Source organism: Castor canadensis, chromosome 2, assembly GCF_047511655.1.
Source record: "Castor canadensis chromosome 2, mCasCan1.hap1v2, whole genome shotgun sequence".
Classification (NCBI taxonomy): Eukaryota; Metazoa; Chordata; class Mammalia; order Rodentia; family Castoridae; genus Castor; species Castor canadensis.
Window position 1 is genome coordinate 187,975,969 of NC_133387.1, and position 21,781 is coordinate 187,997,749.

The 21,781-nt window shown below is 40.3% G+C and overlaps 1 protein-coding gene across 4 annotated transcripts in view; it reads right to left on the bottom strand.

Annotated features, from left to right (window-relative positions):
• Ttc12 (tetratricopeptide repeat domain 12) overlaps positions 1-21,781 on the bottom strand; it is a 49,956-nt gene that overhangs the window by 27,164 nt on the left and 1,011 nt on the right. For 3 of the 4 annotated variants that reach the window (XM_074066712.1, XM_074066711.1, XM_074066710.1), the window contains exons 1-6: positions 21,063-21,135; positions 15,626-15,832; positions 15,040-15,061; positions 14,357-14,434; positions 13,556-13,677; positions 4,964-5,023 (exon numbers count right to left, since the gene is read on the bottom strand). In XM_074066712.1, coding sequence (XP_073922813.1) covers positions 4,964-5,023; positions 13,556-13,677; positions 14,357-14,434; positions 15,040-15,061; positions 15,626-15,832; positions 21,063-21,113 — 540 coding nt within the window. In that variant the 5' untranslated portion in view covers positions 21,114-21,135. Of the gene's footprint in view, positions 1-4,963; positions 5,024-13,555; positions 13,678-14,356; positions 14,435-15,039; positions 15,062-15,625; positions 15,833-21,062; positions 21,136-21,781 lie in introns of those variants that run through there. The other variant, XM_020161571.2, reaches the window with a different exon arrangement.

Genomic DNA, 21,781 nt, shown 5'->3' on the forward strand with positions numbered 1-21,781 from the left:
AGAAAGGTTCAAGATCACATGGACAGGAAGTGGAAGAGCTAGAATGTGAAATCTGGCCCCTTAACTCCAGTTGCCTAAGGTTGAGGTAGAGATGAAGGGAAGAGGAGTAAATGCAAAGGGCTATGGGGCTTTTCATAGGAAGTAACAAAAATGCCCTAAAATTGATTGGGGTAATGGTTGCCCAATTCTGTGAATATACTAAAAACCATCAGTTGAATATTTTCTGTAGGTAAACTGAATGGTATGTGGGTTATATCTTAAAGCTGTTATTAACAATATATTATATTTTAGTGTAGTATATAAATCTTTGCATAGTAACTTGGGGTGATGAGATTACAAGAGAATTTTTTGCTTTCTCTCTAGAGGTTTTCTAGAGATTGAACAACAAACATTAGATTTTGCTGAAAAGGTGAAGCCCAAGAAGGGCTTAAAAATGATATCAGGGGTCAGGATGTAGCTCAGTGGTAGAGCACTTGCTTAGCATGCCAAAAGGCCCTGGGTCTAATCCCCAGCACTGCAAAAAATATTTATATATCAAATCTGTTTCAGAAAAAAAGTATATAGACATTATAGGAAATGTTACCACAAAAGTTCAGTACAAGGACATCTGCTCCAAAAAGACGAAGTCTAAAAGAGGACATGCAACAGAGCAGGGATTTAAACTGGATCTTGAGTAATGGGGAGAAATGAAGACAGGAGGATGGAGAGGGAAGGGGATGGGCAGCATCCCGAGATGGAAAAGTCCAGAAGGCCTTTATGGACAGGGCAGTTGGGATTGAGAAATTGGGTAGAGGGCAGACAGGACTGGAAGGGGCAAGCTAGACACAACTCCACATGGAGGCTGTGAACGCCAGGTGAGAGTCATTGATTTGATGGTGGTGTGAAGACAAGTTGGTCTGGAGGCACCATGTAGAACTGAGCAGAGGACAGAAAAGCAGGGAGATGAGTGAGGAGACCAGACAGTCACTTGGAATGAGGGCTGATGTCTGAAATCCTGGTGACAGTGGGAGTGGAAGGAAGTACAGACATCAGAGCTATGTCAAGGAAAGACCAGCACCAATGCCAACAAACCATGCAAAATAAGGGTGAAGGAAGGTGTGAAGTCGAAGCTCAGCGTCTGTATCTGGAAACCACAGTGTGCAATTAGCAAAAAGAGGATAGTGAGGCAATGGAATTTTATGCAGCCATGAAGAAGAACGAAATGTTATCATTCGCTGGTAAATGGATGGAATTGGAGAACATCATTCTGAGTGAGGTTAGCCTGGCCCAAAAGACCAAAAATCGTATGTTCTCCCTCATATGTGGACATTAGATCAAGGGCAAACACAACAAGGGGATTGGACTATGAGCACATGATAAAAGCGAGAGCACACAAGGGAGGGGTGAGGATAGGTAAGACACCTAAAAAATTAGCTAGCATTTGTTGCCCTCAATGCAGAGAAACTAAAGCAGATACCTTAAAAGCAACTGAGGTCAATAGGAGAAGGGGACCAGGAACTAGAGAAAAGGTTAGTTCAAGAAGAATTAACCTAGAAGGTAACACCCACGCACAGGAAATCAATGTGAGTCAATGCCCTGTATAGCTATCCTTATCTCAACCAGCAAAAACCCTTGTTCCTTCCTATTATTGCTTATACTCTCTCTACAACAAAATTAGAAATAAGGGCAAAATAGTTTCTCCCGGGTATTGAGGGGGTGAGGGGGGAGAGAGAGGGGGCGGGGTGGGTGGTAAGGGTGGGGGTGTTGGCAGGAGGGAGAAATGACCCAAGCATTGTATGCACATATGAATAATAAAACAATAAAAATTAAAAAAAAAAGAGGATAGTGAGGGTGGTCAGTGGGGAAGCTGATTTCTAGACATCCTGAGTTCCAGGTGATGTAAAGACAACTGAATGAAAACCTGTAGGAGGTGACAGACATTCAGCTTTGGCATTGGAGGAAGGGGGAGACTGGCTAAGTATTTCTGGGAGTCATTTGCAGACAGTTGTACCCACGAGAGGAGATGATAGCTTTGAGGAAGCAGCTGTAGAGTGAAGAAAGGCAGGGAGCAGAGTTGTGAATTTGCCAAATTCACAAAAGATAAGGGGAAAGGGAGAAACTCCAGCACTTCAGCTCCTAAGAGCACATGTTCATGTCAGTCACCAGCAGAGCACTAGGGTTACACAGCGAGAGCACCCAAGCCCCAAGCTTGAGGCACTGGCCACAGCCTGTGTGGGTGTGTCGTGGAGAAGTGGGTATAGCTGTGACTTTGCTTTCCTCCCTCTCTGACTCAAGGGGGCCACTGGTGGATTTTCTCGGTATGAGGGCCTGTTCTCCCTTAGCTATGTATTTGCACGCAGTAGGACTTTCTCAGGTGAAGCCAGTTTCCCTTGATAGGAATCCTGTGTTCAGAGGAGGATGTATTTCATTGTGCAGGTAGTGTTCTGTCAGGAAAGAAATGATTCCAATCCTAATTGAAAACAGTTCGGCTGCCTTAGCTTCCTTGACAGGGAACATCAGTCCAAAAATATCATCACCTGGGCTTGTCTCTATGAATTCACAAGTGTCAAAAATGTTAAATTGGAGTGAAAGTACTGATGCTCTTAATAATGGAGTGCCAGTGACATTCACTACTGATATTAAAGACTTTTAAAGAGGGTGAAACTTTTTCTTTGCATTCACAGCTTCCACACAGAAGAGACCAGCGTCACCAGTTTTAGAATTCCTTGTGCATTTTTTCTCCATCCCTTCAAGTGTTTATGCAAAACCTCTTCAACTGGGAACCTAGCTGGGCCTTTAATGAGATTGGCTGCTGAGCACCAGTGTTTTTTCAGTGTCTGCCCCATTGGGCCTGCTTTGTCTGGCTTTCACTGTTAATTACATTGTGCTACAATTAACATTTGGGAAGGGGCCCAGGTGTATCCTGAGTTAGCACACAGGTGTGTCTACCTCTTTTTTTTTTTTTTTTCCAGATCATAAAAGACACCTTGGAGGCCCTGTGAGTAGATTTTGTTTCTTCCCTAGAAGGGAATGAGAAGCACACCTGGAGATTCTAGGGTTTATGGTTTCAGAGGAGAGGCCATTTACAGTAGATGGCTATGAGCACAGGCTTACAGTTAGACTGACACTAGCTTCATGGTCCTGTGTAAGTGACTTTAATTCATTTCTGAGGCTTAGCTTCTTGGTCAGAAAAATTGGAGAAATAGTGGTATTGGGCCAAACAGAATAGGATGTTGTAAGCATACAGCAAATGATGAGGTTTGCTATCATTGTTCAAATAAACAATCCTTGCTTCTCTTTTCTCTTACAGAATGATGGCAGAAAAAATTCATCATCAGACAAGGTGATAAACTGGTGTGAAAACTTGATGCTGTTGTCAGCTTTGGGCAACTCTTATAAAAGTCTCCTGGGTGCACTGGGACAATTTTTACCAAATTCTGTTTCTTGTAAGGGATAATGAAATCTGATGCTCTCCTAGGTGTGGTGGCTCACACCTGTAACCTTAGATTCTTGGGAGGTGGAGATCTGGAGGACTGCAGTTTGAATCCAGCCCTGGCAAAAAGCTAGCCAGACCCCCATCTTGACCAATAAAAACTGGGCATGGTGGTATACACCTGTCATCTCACCTACAGGGGAAGTGTAAATAGGAGAATCACAGTCCAGGTCAGCCTGGGCATAAATGCAAAACCTTATTAAAAAAAATAACTGGAGCATAAGGGGTTGTGGGGGCTCAGGTGGTAGAATACTGCATAGCAAGCACAAAAGAAGGGAATCGGATGCTCCAAATGTCAATTTTGGAAGAGCCCTCATGTTTTATGAGCCATCATAAGCAAAGATCATCATAAGGTAAATTTCTAATTCATCCCCATTTCCCTTGCTTACCCTCCCCACAGAAAACCCAAGCAGGGGGATGTAGCCCATGCACTGCTGCGCATGTGTGCTCTTGGGTTAGGCTTTGGTCAACAGCTAGGGTACATGTACTATTCCGGGGAATCGAAGCCACATGACATGCCTGGCACAGTCTTCTGGCACCTCAATTTTACTTGATTGTAAGCCACTTAAAATAATATTGTTACATTAAAACAAAGAGATACATTTTATGGTGTGCCACACAAATTCCCAAGGATGTTTAAGATTAAAAGCACATGTCTTAAAAAAAATTTCATGCTTCTTGTTTCTAGACCCTTGGGTGGGGGGATCATATCTATTCTCCTCTGCTGTTAGCAGCACTTGGATGCAGAAGTCTGAAAAGGGCTAGCTCTGGTTATTTCATTAAAGGCCCTTGTGACAATGTGATACAGGGGAACGTGAACCAAGAGTTATTTAAGCATCTAGTCATCTGAAATAATGTCCCAAAGAAGTAATCACACCATTTTAAAAATGAGCAGCCTGTACTTCTATGCATCTTTGACTGTCTCCTTTGGCAGATTTCGGAAGGAATACTATACAAAGCATTGTACGGTATTAAGTGCCTGTATGGTTTTGTGTTAAGTGCCTGAGGCCTGGCTGAGGTGGAACCACAGGAATTCTTTCTTCTGATTACCACTTTACAAACACAGGACCATATGACATATTTCAAATTATTAGAGCTGGAAGGAAAAAGCTGAAATTGATGAGGAAGAATGACAGTATTGTAGAAACAAGCTCCCATGCCTGATTCGAGAAGACAGAAGAAGCATTTCCACTAGGACATGGAACAAAGCATCTAATAAAACAATCACAAAGAATGAGCTGTTGTGATATAAAACCTTGGAAAGTCGATAACAGGAGTGCCTATTATGAGCTAGGCTCTTTATGTATGTTATCATGTCCTTCATAATTCTATTCTATCTCATTTTATAGATCAGGAAACTGAGGCTCGATGTGCAGATTATACCCTTTCCTACCACAGTGTACTGGCCGCTCCCTTTTATTCACCTTAGGGTAGGACGCTTAGCTTGAGCAAACCCAGTGCCATCTTGTGGGAAAGGAAATATTCTCTTACCTTCAGAGCCCAGTCACAATCCACCAGCGCCTTCTGGTAGTCGCCAAGTTTGATGTAAGCCTGCAATGACACAAAGAGCTGACACTCAAACACAACTCTGCATCAAGCAATCTTTGGTCAATACACAAAGAGCAGGGAACAGTGGAATGGTGACAAGGAGGAGTAACTAGTTGCCACCTGAATCAGGCAGGATCCCACCAGGAAGCTGGCAGCATACACACCCTGGAAAACTGAGGAGAGTTTGACAAAGGGACTACTTAAGGTGAGAACAGAGTTTAGGGACTGACAAGGGATGTTACAGAATGCCAGGGCTAGCAACAGTGGGCAGTCATTACCACAGCTAGAACTAAAAGGGTGGAAAGAGGAGAGGACAGCCATGGGGACTGCCTGACATGAGCTGAGGCCTTTACCAGAGACTTCAGCCAGGAAAATAAGTCCCTCATCTCACAGTCCTCCTTCCTTCTGATTTCATTGGCTGAACCCAATGGAAACTAGAATGCTGGGAAGCATACAGGGCATCAGTGCACACAGGCCAGACCCTCAGGTATGAGAGAGAGCAGAGCAGAGAAGGATCAGGAAGGGCAAAGAGAAAATGTCCAGCACACTAACCACATCTACAAAGCCTCTGGGGTCTACCTTACTGTGAATGTTCCAGAAAGACACCAAATCACAAAGTGAAGCAAAAAGACAGACAACTGTTGGAAGGATGTGGGGAAACTGGAAGTACTGGGAGTGAGTTGATACAGCCACTGTCAAAGACCATCTGGCAGTAACTCAAAAGGTTAAATGTAGAGTTACCATCCAGCCTAGCAATTCCACTCCTAGGTGCTGCAAACATGCATCTGCTCAAAAATTGTGCATGTTGCTCGTGGCAGAATTATTCCGAACAGTCAAAAAGAATAGACATGTTCATCAGCTGATGGATAAATAAAATACAGCATACCCATATGATGGAAAGTTATTCAGCAACAAAAGGAATAAAGAACGGATACACAGTGTGACATGGATGAACCTTAAAAACATGCCCACCAGGAGTAGCAATACTTATCTCTGACAAAGTAGACTTCAAACCTACATTGATCAAGCAAGATAAAGAAGGACATTCCATACTAATAGAAGGGGAAATAGACCAAAAGGAAATAATAATTATCAACCTGTATGCACCCAATGTCAACACACCCAATTTCATCAAACATACCCTGAAGGACCTAAAAGCATATATTAACACCAACACAGTGGTTGTGGGAGACTTTAACACCCCATTATCATCAATAGATAGGTCATCCAAACAAAAAAATCAATAAAGAAATCCAAGATCTAAAATATGCAATAGATCAAATGGACCTAGTAGGTGTCTACAGAACATTTCATCCAACCTCTACACAATATACATTCTTCTCAGCAGCCCATGAAACCTTCTCCAAATAGACCATATCCTAGGGCACAAAGCAAGTCTCAGCAAATATAAGAAAATAGAAATTATACCGTGCATACTATCTGATCACAATGCAGTAAAAGTAGAACTCAACAACAAAACTAAAGACAAAAAACATGCAAACAGCTGGAAACTAAATAACTCAATACTTAATGAAGAATGGATCATCGATGAAATAAAAGAGGAAATTAAAAAGTTCCTGGAAGTCAATGAAAATGAAAACACAACCTACCGGAACCTATGGGACACAGCTAAGGCAGTCCTGAGAGGAAAGTTTATAGCCATGAGTGCATATATTAAAAAGACTGAAAGATCCCAAATTAATGACCTAATGATACATCTCAAACTCCTAGAAAAACAAGAATAAGCAAATCCCAAAACAAATAGAAGAAGAGAAATAATAAAAATAAGAGCTGAAGTCAACAAAATAGAAACCAAAAAAACCATACAAAGAATTAATGAAACAAAAAGTTGGTTCTTTGAAAAAAATAAACAAGATCGATAGACCCCTGGTAAACCTGACTAAAATGAGGAGAGAAAAAACCCAAATTAGTAGAATCAGGAATGCAAAAGGGGAGATAACAACAAACACCATGGAAGTCCAGGAAATCATCAGAGACTACTTTGAGAACCTATATTCAAATAAATTTGAAAATCTTAAAGAAACGGACAGATTTCTATATACATATGATCATCCAAAACTGAACCAAGAGGAAATTAATCACCTGAATAGATCTATAACACAAAATGAAATTGAAGCAGCAATCAAGAGTCTCCCCAAACAGAAAAGTCCAGGACCTGATGGATTCTCTGCTGAATTCTATCAGACCTTTAAAGAAGAACTGATACCAACCCTCCTTAAACTGTTCCACAAAATAGAAAGGGAAGGAAAACTGCCTAACACATTTTATGAAGCCAGTATTACACTTATCCCAAAACTAGGCAAAGACACCTCCAAAAAGGAGAACTATAGGCCAATCTCCTTAATGATCATTGATGCAAAAATCCTCAACAAAATAATGGCAAACCGAATTCAACAACACATCAAAAAGATTATTCACCATGACCAAGTAGGCTTCATCCAGGGATACAGGGGTGGTTCAACATAAGAAAATCAATAAACGTAATAAACCGCATTAACAGAAGCAAAGACAAAAACCACTTGATCATCTCAATAGATGCAGAAAAAGCCTTTGATAAGATCCAACACCATTTCATGATAAAAGCTCTAAGAAAACTAGGAATAGAAGGAAAGTACCTCAACATTATAAAAGCTATATATGACAAACCTACAGCCAGCATTATACTTAACGGAGAAAAACTGAAACCATTCCCTCTAAAATCAGGAACCAGACAAGGATGCCCACTATCTCCACTCCTATTCAACATAGTACTGGAATTCCTAGCCAGAGCAATTAGGCAAGAAGAAGGAATAAAAGGAATACAAATAGGTAAAGAAACTGTCAAAATATCCCTATTTGCAGACGACATGATCCTATACCTTAAAGACCCAAAAAACTCTACGCAGAAGCTTCTAGACATCATCAATAGCTATAGCAAGGTAGCAGGATATAAAATCAACATAGAAAAATCATTAGCATTTCTATACACTAACAATGAGCAAACTGAAAAAGAATGTATGAAAACAATTCCATTTACAATAGCCTCAAACAAAATCAAATACCTAGGTGTAAACCTAACAAAAGATGTGAAAGACCTCTACAAGGAAAACCATACACTTCTGAAGAAAGAGATTGAGGAAGACTATAGAAAGTGGAGAGATCTCCCATGCTCATGGATTGGTAGAATCAACATAGTAAAAATGTCTATACTCCCAAAAGTAATCTACATGTTTAATGCAATTCCCATCAAAATTCCAATGACATTCATTAAAGAGATTGAAAAATCTACTGTTAAATTTACATGGAAACACAGGAAGCCACGAATAGCCAAGGCAATACTCAGTCAAAAGAACAATGCTGGAGGTATCACGAAACCTGACTTCAAACTATATTACAAAGCAATAACAATAAAAACTGCATGGTACTGGCACAAAAAGACATGAAGACCAGTGGAACAGAATAGAGGACCCAGATATGAAGCCACACAACTATAACCAACTTGTCTTTGACAAAGGAGCTAAAAATACACAATGGAGAAATAGCAGCCTCTTCAACAAAAACTGCTGGGAAAACTGGTTAGCAGTCTGCAAAAAACTGAAACTAGATCCATGTATATCACCCTATACCAAGATTAACTCAAAATGGATCAAGGATCTTAATATCAGACCCCAAACTCTAAAGTTGATACAGGAAAGAGTAGGAAATACTCTGGAGTTAGTAGGTATAGGTAAGAACTTTCTCAACGAAACCCCAGCAGCACAGCAACTAAGAGATAGCATAGATAAATGGGACCTCATAAAGCTAAAAAGCTTCTGCTCATCAAAACAAATGGTCTCTAAACTGAAGAGAACACCCACAGAGTGGGAGAAAATATTTGCCAACTATACATCAGACAAAGGACTGATAACCAGAATATATAGGGAACTTAAAAAACTAAATTCTCCCAAAACTAATGAGCCAATAAAGAAATGGGCAAGTGAACTAAACAGAACTTTCTCAAAAGAAGAAATTCAAATGGCCAAAAAACACATGAAAAAATGTTTACCCTATCTAGCAATAAAGGAAATGCAAATTAAAAGCACGCTAAGATTCCACCTCACCCCTGTTAGAATAGCCATCATCAGAAACACCACCAACAACAGGTGTTGGCGAGGATGTGGGGAAAAAGGAACCCTCTTACACTGTTGGTGGGAATGTAAACTAGTACAACCATTCTGGAAAAAAATTTGGAGGCTACTTAAAAAGCTAGACATTGATCTACCATTTGATCCAGCAATACCACTCTTGGGGATATACCCAAAAGACTGTGACACAGGTTACTCCAGAGGCACCTGCACACCCATGTTTATTGCGGCACTATTCACAATAGCCAAGTTATGGAAACAGCCAAGATGCCCCACTACTGACGAATGGATTAAGAAAATGTGGTATCTATACACAATGGAATTTTATGCAGCCATGAAGAAGAACGAAATGTTATCATTCGCTGGTAAATGGATGGAATTGGAGAACATCATTCTGAGTGAGGTTAGCCTGGCCCAAAGGACCAAAAATCGTATGTTCTCTCTCATATGTGGACATTAGATCAAGGGCAAACACAACAAGGGGATTGGACTTTGATCACATGATAAAAGCGAGAGCACACAAGGGAGGGGTGAGGATAGGTAAGACACCTAAAAAATTAGCTAGCATTTGTTGCCCTTAACGCAGAGAAACTAAAGCAGGTACCTTAAAAGCAACTGAGGCCAATAGAAGAAGGGGACCAGGAGCTAGAGAAAAGGTTAGATCAAAAAGAATTAACCTAGAAGGTAATACCCACGCACAGGAAATCAATGTGAGTCAATGCCCTGTATAGCTATCCTTATCTCAACCAGCAAAAACCCTTGTTCCTTCCTATTATGGCTTATACTCTCTCTACAACAAAATTAGAAATAAGGGCAAAATAGTTTCTGCTGGGTATTGAGGGGGTGGGGGGGAGAGGGAGGGGGCGGAGTGGGTGGTAAGGGAGGGGGTGGGGGCAGGGGGGAGAAATGACCCAAGCCTTGTATGCACATATGAATAATTAAAAAAAATGCCCATTATATGTGCAGTTAATGCATACAAAATAAAAAGAGAAAGAAAATAAAAAAATATATACACATATACATATATTTATTATGTTAATAAATGAAGGAAGTTAGTCATAAAAGGATAAATATTACATGATTCCATTTATGGAATGTCTAAAATAGGCAAAGGTATGCAGATGTAAAGTAGATTAGAGGTTGCCTAGGGCTGGGGTTGAGGGATGGGAATATTGGAAGGTGATAGCTAGAGGGTAGAAGGTTTCTTCTGGGGATGATGAAATGTTCAAACACTAACCATGATGGCTGTGCAACTCTGTAATTAGACTAAAAACCAACAACTGTACACTTGAAATGGGTGAACTATAGCTCGGTAGTGTTGTTAACCAAAATTGATAAAAACAAGTCTGTTTTGTCTTCATGAGCCAAACAGAAAGGAAGAAATGCAGGAAATGGGCTGACATGCAAGAGTCCAGCACCATGAACTCTTAGTACCTGGGCACTCTTTTGGAATCCTCTAGAGCCAGGGAAAAATCTTGAAAAATCAAAAATAACTTAGTAGAAGGGGGGCTATTAGGGAAGGGGGGGCTAAGAAGATAAGAGAAGGGAATAGCGGGTGAATAAGATCAAAGTGAGTTACATGCATGTATGAAAATGTCCCAACAAATTCCATTATATGTGCAATTAATGCATACAAAATAAAAAGAGAAAGAAATAAAAGTATATATACACATATACATATATTTATTATAAGAACTGTCTTGGAATTAACTTATCAACTTAACCTAAACTGACTTGAGGATTTAGTTCACTTAAAGTTTCTAAGAACTAAAGTCCACTAAAAACTGAATGACTATTTACGATATGTACGATGGTTACTATAATCTCCCTATTAATAACTGGATAAAATAAGTCACCAATAAATTCTTACCAAGATGCACTACATAGATTTTAAGCATTCTTCTTTAGGAAAGTTCCCTACAAAGCAGCAATGATCACCCCATGTAAGGAAGGAAAACCAAGCACCAGGAGGACAAGGAGCCTTTTCAGGGTCCCGTCAGTCACGAATAATAGAGGCAATGACAAATGTAGGTTTTCCCATGATCAGAACTGTACCAAGGCATTGTGACATTCTTATCAAAAATATGAAATATTTACATGGACAAGACAGTTATGGGGTCAGTGTTATAACTCATAGGGAATCTAAGCCTTCAACCAAAGTGAGGTCGGGGCAAGCCATCTCCGGGTAATGAACTTCTGCACTTCGGCTCTTCATGGCCATGAAAAGGAAGCTGTTATGTGATGCTTTCATTAACTTGAGCTCTGCACTAATTGAAGAAGAAAACTCTTTGAGTGCTCTGTTCTACAAAGCACCAACTTTTCCTCTGGGATACTAGGTTGCATTTGAAAGTTAGATATAAAGAAGAAGTTAGCATCCTTCTGGACAACTATAGCCATGGTTTTATGACAAAGACCCCAAAAAAGTCTACATGGGCTTCAAAAATTTCTCTACATGGCTTTAACTTTCTCTTTTCTCCTTTTTTTTTTTTTTTAACACCCTGTAACTTATCCACTCTCTTTTGCTTTTCCACATTTTAAGGAGAACTATTTTTTCCAAAATGGCAATTAAATTTTAGACTTATCTAAATTATGCCAGCAATCTATTGATTGTAACATTAGCTCCAAGAGAAAAATAAAGCAAAGAAAGGGTAAGATTTTTTTTTTCTTTAGCAAGTAACACTCAATTTACAGGGTCCTTATTACGTGTTTTCTGGCACTGCATGCAAACAAGGGAGGCATTTAAAAAATAGTCGTTCCAATGATTTGTAACACCAGGCAGCAGATTTTGCATTCATTTGTCTCTGAATACAAGCTTTCTCTTTGGGAAGCCTGAGAGAAATCGGTTCCCCAAAGCTTTTCATTGCATTTACTTATTTCCACAGTCATTGTTAACACGACTCTTCAGAACTAATCAAAAAGTTGCTTTAAATTGAGTACAGTAAAAATGTAACTAATTTAGATGTATCAGGGCATGGGAAGTCTGACTTAGATATAAGTCTGAATTACATAACATTTTAAAAGCAATTCAATTTTATTGCTTTGAATCACTGCAGAGAACAAGCATCAGTAGATAGATGTTTTTAAAGACTAGATTTGGTGATAAATAAGAAGGAAATGTAATTATTGCATTAATTGCTTACATTGAAATGATTCCTCTGAATTGTCAACAGAAACTTAATTCCTTAAATGGACTTATTACACTTCCAATGTTATGTAACTTAACAAGGATTTACTGAACATCTGCTACAAACAGAGCATTAGAGGAAAAAGTTTATGGCAGCTTTTGCCCTCAATAACTTTCTATCTTTGAGGTTGTTAAGGTGATAAGACGTGCCTTCCCAAGTCCACCTCTAGTGATCTCATTTGTCAATTCATTTCCCTATAAGAAGGTTTCTTCACAAATGAGAGGAGTTAAATGACACCTCAACTCTAGCTGGATGTATGCAAAGTGCTAAAGTAATGAGATTATACTGCACTTAGATTTAGTCACCATTTAATCACTGTCAATCACCAGATTCTCTGGCCTCTAACCGTCCTCCTTCTTGATTTTGATGCTCCTCCTCAACAAAGCCCAGCCAGACATTCCTGAGTTACAGAGATTGCTGCTGCTGAGTACTCTGCTACAGACTCTCCTTTCAGTAAATGACACGGCATCAAGGTCATCCCACACAGGTCCTGCTGACAGGTCCTGACTGTTGGGTAATCATGTCCATCAACCTGTCAGCTTTTCAGGCCTGAGCAACAGAGACCTCTACCACACAAAACCCCAACTACTTCTCAAAGATAAGGTCACAGGTGACATTCTTGTTTCAACAGAGAGCTGTTAGCCTTGTCCCTTCACTAAGTAGCAAGCAGGTATAAACATCTGGGTTGTAGTTCTGCCTGGCATCCTGGGAACTGAGATGCCCTGTGATGCAAAAAAGCTGAAAGGGCTTCAGAAACTCAAATTTTCTGAGAAATTAGCTATAAGTCCATCAGCTTCCCAGTTTCACTCCAGTCACAGATGCTTAAAGGGACTGATGCAACAAGTAATAAATAGGAGTTGGCAGTTGAGACACCACCAAAAACAGGATGTGGAACACACTGAATGGTGGCAGAAATCCCAGGTCTCCTAGGTCATTGCATTCCATTAGTCTTCTCTTTTATCCAGATGGGAGAGAGAGAGGTATATGCAGCTCTCCACAAACCTTCCTTCAGTGATTTCACATTGGTAGCTTGAAAGCAGATTCTAGTGAAAGTGTTTATACCATGGAAATTGGTACACACTATTCACAAATCAGTTCTCCCCACACCCCAAACAAGAGCCAGCCCACCTGTGATTCCATCTACTCTTGTCTTTGTCTTGTTTTCTCAAGTTTAGCAGCAGCTGTTCCCTGAGACAACCCCACGGACACATCTGTGGCTCACTGACCTGGGCCCGGTTGGTGTACAGCACTTTCATATCCTTCATCTTCTCCAAACCTTTGCTGTAGCACAGTATGGCTGTTTCATAGTCACCCTTGACAAAGGCTTCATTCCCTTGTTCTTTCAGGGCTATGAGAATAAAAGTCACACAAGTGAACTCTCACTAGATGTCAGAAGATTCTATCCAACTGCAGTTCCCCGATTTTCCAGTTCTACAAGAAAGTGCCTGTTTCTGCACCAAGACTCAGGACCATGTCAAGCTTGCCAGAGACTAAGGAGACGCATCCAGTGTCCCACAAAAGGATCTCACAGTTAATCTTTAGTAAATATGGAATCATCCAGATCTGTGGCACCTGTACCACTGGGTAGTATAAAATAACACTGAAATCATTCATGTGATTCTTGTCATTTGTATCTTACCCCAACACACAACATTTGTCTTTCTTTTTATTATTTCTCCTCTCCCCTCTCACATTTTGCTTTCTTGTTTCATTTTCCTTTCTGACTTCTTTATCTAGGGTTCAGGCTAGCCAGTGGAGCCTCACTTCCCTCCCTCCCTAATTTCTAAGCACTGGTCTAGAATTGGACCCACTAAGCCCATCCACATGTTTTAGAAGGAGGGCTGAGGCCAACCGAGGCAGCTGGTTGCAGCAAGCAGAGGACAGGCCTCTGCTGACTTCCCTCTGGCCAGATCCCACTGATGCAGCTTCTTTACAAACCTACCACCTGGGAATCTTGATGACCTTAAATAGGCTCCTGTGTACTCCTTCTAGCATGATCCGTTTTAGTTATTAAAAGTGATAATTACCATCTGCTAGGGCTTTGTTTTCCCTTCTTCTCTTGGCTCGTTCCTTTGCATCCTTCTCCACAGATGCCAAGAAGGCCTCTGACAGCAGTGATTTCAAACATTAAAAAGAAAACCCAAATACTATAAACAGTTCTTTCATTCAAATTCCAAAGCTACTTTCAAACTTTGGAGCTACACTTCTCATGCATACACATGGAGGCACAGACATGCACACGTGCTCACACACACACAAATTCTGAGGCAACCAAAATGACATTTTCTTAATTTGACATTAAATGTGTGATGTATTATTATACATGATGGCTATGACTATGCTCCAAATTTGAATTATGTCTTTTAAAAGAGTTTTTCTTTGGAGAGACTTTTTTTGTGCTCCTTTTAGCATAATGAGCTTTGAAGATGAGCAACAAAGAAAATATCTGGATCCCTTGAGCAGCTAAGAGTAAATTAGATGACACAGAATAAGTAAATTCAGTTTACAAAGATTGTCCAGGAGAAAATACAGAAAAGCCCCCGAGTACTGTCCTCTCTGAGCAATGCTTCTGGAATCAAGTGATTAGCAGGTTTTTTTCCATGAGTGTTTGTAAGCCCTGAGGTTATAATTTAAGGGTGTGGAAGTTACAGTCAATAAAAACTGATCCTGAATGCATAAAACACATTTGAAAGAAAGATGCTGTCCGTACCTGGGTTTGTTTCATCTTCATTCTGCAAGGCACAGGTTATCATAAAAACAAAGAAACAAATTTCAAAAAACCACTCACTGATTAGTATGTATATGAACCAAGAAAGTAAATCAATTACAAATGAAGAGTCAGGTCATTTCCTTTAACCACCAGTACTGAAAGGTCGAAAATTTGGGGGCTTGCTTTAAAGCAGAGGATCTGATTGTGGGCACAACTGTTATGGGGCTGAGTGTGCAAAACCACAGTTGCCCAGGTCAAAGGTCCCCAGCTGTGACTGTATGAGTTGGGATTACCAATTAGTAGACTGCATTACCTTAACAGTACAGCTTAAATATGGCACACAGGCTCGGTGGGTAGAAAGATCAAGTTTTCATTAAAACAAACCCAAAAGGCTATTTAAAGATGTCCCAGAAAGACAAAGGTGGGGGAAACCCAGAGTTTATACTTCCTTGTGGAAAATAAAATTAGTGAATCTAAAAAACAGAAGACCATTTCAGCTTCACCAGATAGTTTGATACTAAACTACTGCCTAATGTGAATCTTTCTGTTGAGTCTACTTGTATAACTCGAAAGCAGAGAAAGAAACCTTTTTAGGAGCTTGTGGAGGACTTATCACGGTCTTGTTCAGAGTGGTCCTGCATTCGTCTTCCTCTTGTTCTTCCTCCATCAGCAGCAGTCTCCTTTCTGTCTCGAGGACAGCTTTCTGTTGTACCACTGGGTCATCAGAATTCATTTCTTGAATTAAATTGGCTAGAGAAGGAATTAGACGTGAATCCATCTTCAATGAGAAAGGCTCCATTCATTGGAAAGGAAGGTACAGAAAATTAATGGAGAAGATCTTAAGGAAGGAAAATAAGGCAATAGAAAGCAAACAGAGTAATTAGAACCAATGCAAAATAATTAAAAACAGGATTTGTTTTGCCTGGGGATAAAAAGCTGCAAAAGAATTTAACTCTGGGCTTCAAGGACTAGTTTTAAGCCATTTTTCAGTTGAAAAGTAATTTATGGACAGCTTATTAGGAGTTAGATATTATGCTGACTGCCGCAGTCAGCATAACAAATGATGAAGAAAAACAATTATTTTGTTGTTTTTTGAAAAGCTTAAGATCTTGTGTCAGGACAAATTAAAGAACAGGCAACTCTAAGATTCACAAAAGAACAGCCCTTAACTCACTCCTTTCCTCTCTTCAATGTACTGCCTACCCTGATTAGCACTCATGGGCCTTCACTTGGTGGACATCCTGTCCAGTACTGAACTCTTTTGCTTTCCCACCCCACCTAACAGATGAATCTGTTCACCTCACTCCAGTTCCACAATCCATTCCTCTCAGCCTTTACTAGGGATGTTGAATACTCACCAAGAAAGACAGATAGATGCCTGAGGAAATTGGTACCAACTCATCAGTATCCTCAGTGATGCCAAGCAAAATCTGTATTACCCTGAGTAAGGCATCCTATTATTCTTCCAAAGACTTGAGTTTTTGGCAATCTTAACCTAATCGTTTCAAATAGATGACCTCACTTATTCACTTGGAGAGGAAAGGGATGGCATGAGAAAGGAGCTCTTTCAGTTTCCTGCCATCAAAACCACAAATCTGCCTACATCAACCATCTATCCTTCCTTTCCACCATAAGGAAAATGCATCTCTCTTCTTGAATGAGATCAATCATCCATCCTATGCTCAGAATCCCGTCATCCTGCTTTGCATAGTCAGGAACCCTGTATCACCCATTATTTATCCCATTTGGGCAATATTTTCAACCTCTCCCACTGAACAGCTTCTTCCTAATGGCGTTCATAGACTTTAAATCTCTCCCAACACCCTGTCTCCTCCCCTTCACAACTAGACTTCTTAAAGCCATTTTCCTGTTCTCATTTTTTCATTCCCCATTGACCCTCCCAATGACCTGTTTTCAAAAACTTTAGTTATAAAATAGTTCAAACATAGTGCACGTAATATATCAGATTTTTTTTGTTCCCACACCATCTATAAGTTAATATGTATCCTTTCTCCAGCCTGCTTTAGTGTTTCATATTTGCATCATCCAGCTTTGCCTGTGTAACACATCTCCAACCTTTAGTGGTTTAAAACCACTACCATTTATTCAGTCTTATTCAACTCCCAAACCTCTGGGTCAGCAATTGAACTGGATATAGCTGGCTATTTTACCTTCTGGTTTCTGCTGATCTTTAATGTTTATCTATGGTCAACTATCAGTCATCTAAGTGCTTTGGAAGGTTGGCTGGCTGTTGGCTGGAGCAATGGGAGCAGTTACACAGAGTGTCTCACCTCCTGGCAGGGATTCCCCAGAGTGGCATGAAAGCAGGCTCCCATGCACTCACACTTTTTGAGCTTCTGCTATGCCATGTTTGCTAACATCCACTTGACTAGAGCAAGTCGTGTGTCCAATCCAAATTGAAGGGGAGGAGAAACGGGCTCCACTCTTGATGGGAAGCAAGGAATTTACGATCATTTGCCATCTACTAGAATATTTGTTATATGTAATTAAACATTTTCAATAAATGGTTTATAAAATGTACATTCTTTGGTAACCAATTTTTTTTTCTCTAACTAGGACAGCTATACTAATTTTTACTCCTACAAGTAGTGTATAAGAAAGAGTTCCCATTCCTCCACATTCTTGTCAACACTTGTTATTGTCAAACTTTTAAATGGCTGCCACCATAAGGGATGGAACTAGTATTTCATTAAAGTTAGTTTGCATTTTGCCGAATATGGCAGAGGTTGAGAAACTTCTCATTGGTTTGCAGGCCATGTGGATTTCCTCTTGTTCCTATCCTCAGTCAATTTTCTACTGGGTCATTTGTCCCTTTTGTATTAATTTATATGATTTCTACATATGTCTCTACTGGCTATTGTATTTGTAAACATCTCCTTGGGTATGGTCTGTCTTTTTATTTGTTTTTGTGAAATCTTTTATTGAAAAGATTGCCTTTTAAATTTAATATGTTAAATGTAACAATGTTTTCTTTTATGATTTATGCCTTTTGTGCCATTAAGGTTATAAATACACTTTCTTAATGGTGTCTTCTAAAAGTTTTAAAGGTTTTCTTCTCTTTAATGATCTACCTGTTGATTTCTGGTAGGGCAGGATTATTGCTGGTTCATGAGTCACTGCCTCCCACTAGTGGGTCTTGTCATCCCTGTTACATGTGTGAGTTCACTGAGGGCTCTTCATTCCTTTCCCCTGGATTGCTTGTCTTTGCAACACCTAACCTCCCCGCATTTTTTAACGTGTCCATCTTCACTCCTTTTAAGTCTACTCCTGCTTCAAGTGTCCAGCCTCCCACCTGTTGTTCATCTCAGGACTCATCCTTGAGTCTTTGTTTTCTCATAGCTCTCACAGTCATGAACACTAAAGCTGGTTGAGTTTAACTTCTAAATAGGCCTCAGACCTGTGTACTGTCTCCATCCCCACAGCCCTGACTGAGCCAAGCCCCCTCCTCTTCTCCCTGAAGTTCAGAACAGCCTGGTTTCACAGCACCCACCTTCTTCCCCCTCTAGTCCACATTCCACACCACAGGTGAGGGGAATTTTCTAAGGCACAAATGTTCCTGCTGTAAGGATTCCCTTCAAAGGACTCCCATTACTCTCAGTAAACACAGATTCTTTTTCATGGCTTCTACTGTCTCCCCAGACCTGGCCCCTCCTCACTCCTATGGGACCTTCTCTCCTTGCTCTCTTCTCTCCACTCAGATAGGGCTTTTTATGCCATCTGTTTTTAAAAACCACCACACTCCTTTAGCTCCCAGCTTTCCTGCCTCTCCCCAATGGCCAACTCCTACTCACTCTTCATATTTTGCTTAAATTTCATTTCTTCAGGGAAACTTTTATTTGACTTCTGTTATAGACTAAACTGTGTTCCCATCTCATTCTCCTAAAACTCTATGTTGAAGCTTAAATCCCAATGTGACTGTATTTGTGCTTTTGAGAGGATATTAAATGAGGTGACAAGGGTGGGGCCCTGATCCAATATGACTAATGTTCTTAAAAGAACATGTACAGAGAAATGAGCACGCAAACACACCCAGTTTGTGGTACTTTGTTACATCAACCCTAATAGACTAATAGAACTGCCTAAATTGGCTTAGAGTCTCTTGCACTTTGCAAGTTTCTCATTTGTTATGTATCACTTTGAAGTTATTTGTTTGGCATCTGCTGCCCCCATTGAACCACAGAGATCATGAAGGAAAGTAATCCTTTTATTGTATTCTACCATGTCTAGCAATACTCAAACACATAGCAAGAGTCCAAGAAATAAATGTACAGAATCTATATACATGTGGTCATATAAATTGAAATTAGTTAAGAATGACATAAATTAGAAATTCAGTTCCTCAGTCATCAAGTTACATTTCAAATGCTCACTATCCACATGTGGTTAGTAGTTACCACAGTGGGGCAGATTATACAGCACTCCTAATATTGCAGAAAACTCTATTGGACAATGCTGGTATAAATGATACCTGGTAATGATACCTAGACAGGTAAAGAAAAATGGAGAGGCAGAGGGAATGATGAAAACCAAGTATGAAGTATGTAACACTAGAGTCTGTGTAGAAATCTCTAAGCAGTTTGTTGCCGCTTGAGTGTGAGGTAGAGAGTTGAGAGAGGTAAAGAGAAGGTTATGTGAGGACTTGGATTCTGATGACAGCTTGGAATTTATTGTGACTACGAAGGAATCCAAGCCGAGAAGTGTCTGGCCAGATTTGCATTTTAGATACATTACTCTGTGGGAAGTACAAGCCCGGTAGCAGGAACAACAATTAGAGGTTGTTGAAAGTCTGTTGAGAGGAACCAGAACAATAGGAGGGTAAGAAAGGATGGAGCTGGGGAAAGAAACCAAACTTGAAAGTTGATTGGATGCAGGCTGGAGACATGGGAGGAATCCAGCTGAGTTGCAGATTTCCAGAGGGTGATGCCACCAACTAAGACCAGAAGGGGATGGTAGGACAGGCAGGTTTCATTTCAGGAGGAGAAGCAGAGCAGGGGAAAGACATGATGACTCAATTCTGGTCACATGAAGTTTGAAGTATGCGTTGAATACAAAATGGATATGGCAGGTGGCCATAGAGACCGAGCCTCAGGAAAAAAAAAAAAGGCTGGGTGCTATTTAGATGGGGGAGTCACCAGTAAAGGTAGTCATTAAAAGCAAGTGAACATACAGGGGAGCAGTGGGCCAAAGCCAGAACTCACACAACAGCATTCAAGGATGAGCAGAAAGGCCAGTGAAGAACACAAAGAACACACAAGTAGGTTCCATATGAAGTTAGCCAAACTATTTTTAAATCCATACCATCTGCTGGAAGAAGCAGCATTTTAAGTATATTTCTACTTGCTGGGTAAGGTTTGTTTGCTTATTTGTCTGTTTCTAGGCTCAAACAAGCTCCCTAATGTCTGAACAGGGACAGACTGGTTTGGAATCTCTTGAACATGATGTGTGAGTGGAGTCTACATTGTCTGAGGGCCTGTCTGTTGAGCTGGGGCAGGGTCTTCTTGTCTTCCTACCGAGGGGGACAGAGGATGCTGGTCATAAACCAACCACATAATTTGATGGATCCTGAGGGAAAATCATTTGATTTTGCCTTTGCAGCTCAAAAACAGAAAATGATTCTTCCCTCCCCAGAGGGATCCCAGAGTGATCAAGTGGGTTCTTGGGTGATCAGCGTGAAGGGGAACAGTGAGGCTCATTGGCAATGGGGAAACAGCAGCTCCTGTTGACTGGAAAGGGAACAAAATATGGAGGAGAGCTGTCAGCCTGAATTCTAATCAGAATGTTAACAGCTTCTATGATACCAATTAACAGCCAGAAAATACTTCCCCAAGGCTATAACTTATTTCTCCAAATGCCTTCTGTTTCATTTCAATTATATTTTTTTCCCTTAAAAATCATAAACCTGTCAGGCAACCCAGGAACTAACTTAAGAGTAATCATATCTCTTTAGCCACTCCACTTCTTCAAAGCAGAGTTTAATTTGTTTATTATTTACTGGTACTTACTGATTTCATCCACATTTTTAAGAAATTTCTCCAAATCTTTCTCTTGATCATTAGACATTGTGGACCAGGATCCCTAAAGGAAGCAGCATAAATTATTAAATTAATAATACATTACTAAACAGAACTGTCAGGTTTATTAGCCTTTTAAGACAAAGAGCCAAATGATTATTTTAAAGACAGATTTGTGTTTAAATGTTATGAAAAACAGCGGCATTTCACTCCAACTGCTGTTTAAGGCCAAGGGACATTCATTATTTGTGGCAGTACTTCCAGAAAGCTGCCAGCCCTCCCTCCACTGGGGAAACTGTTCTGCAAATAATTCCTCCAAAGCCATCATCAACCACTGTGATTCAGGGACCTGGCCTTAAGGAAATCAGAAGGTGAGCAGCTGACAGGTCACCAGAGAAAGAGAAAGACATTAATGCCTGACTTGGATCATGACAAGCCGGCCTAGTCAGAAACTTGGACCTGGCAGTGTATCCGGTAACCACAGATAGGACAATGGTCATCTAAATGTCCATATATGTTTAAAATATCTGGCTTGCTTCTGAGGAGTGAAGAGAAGGTACAAATTGGCTGAAGAGATTAGAACGTGAGGCCAAGGTGTTTTACAAATCCTCACCAAGGCATTTGGGATTAAATAGCTCACAGTCGTTTTTGAGTGAGACTGCTACAGAGTAGTCAGCAGTATCAAAATTTCATCCACACACCATAAAGAT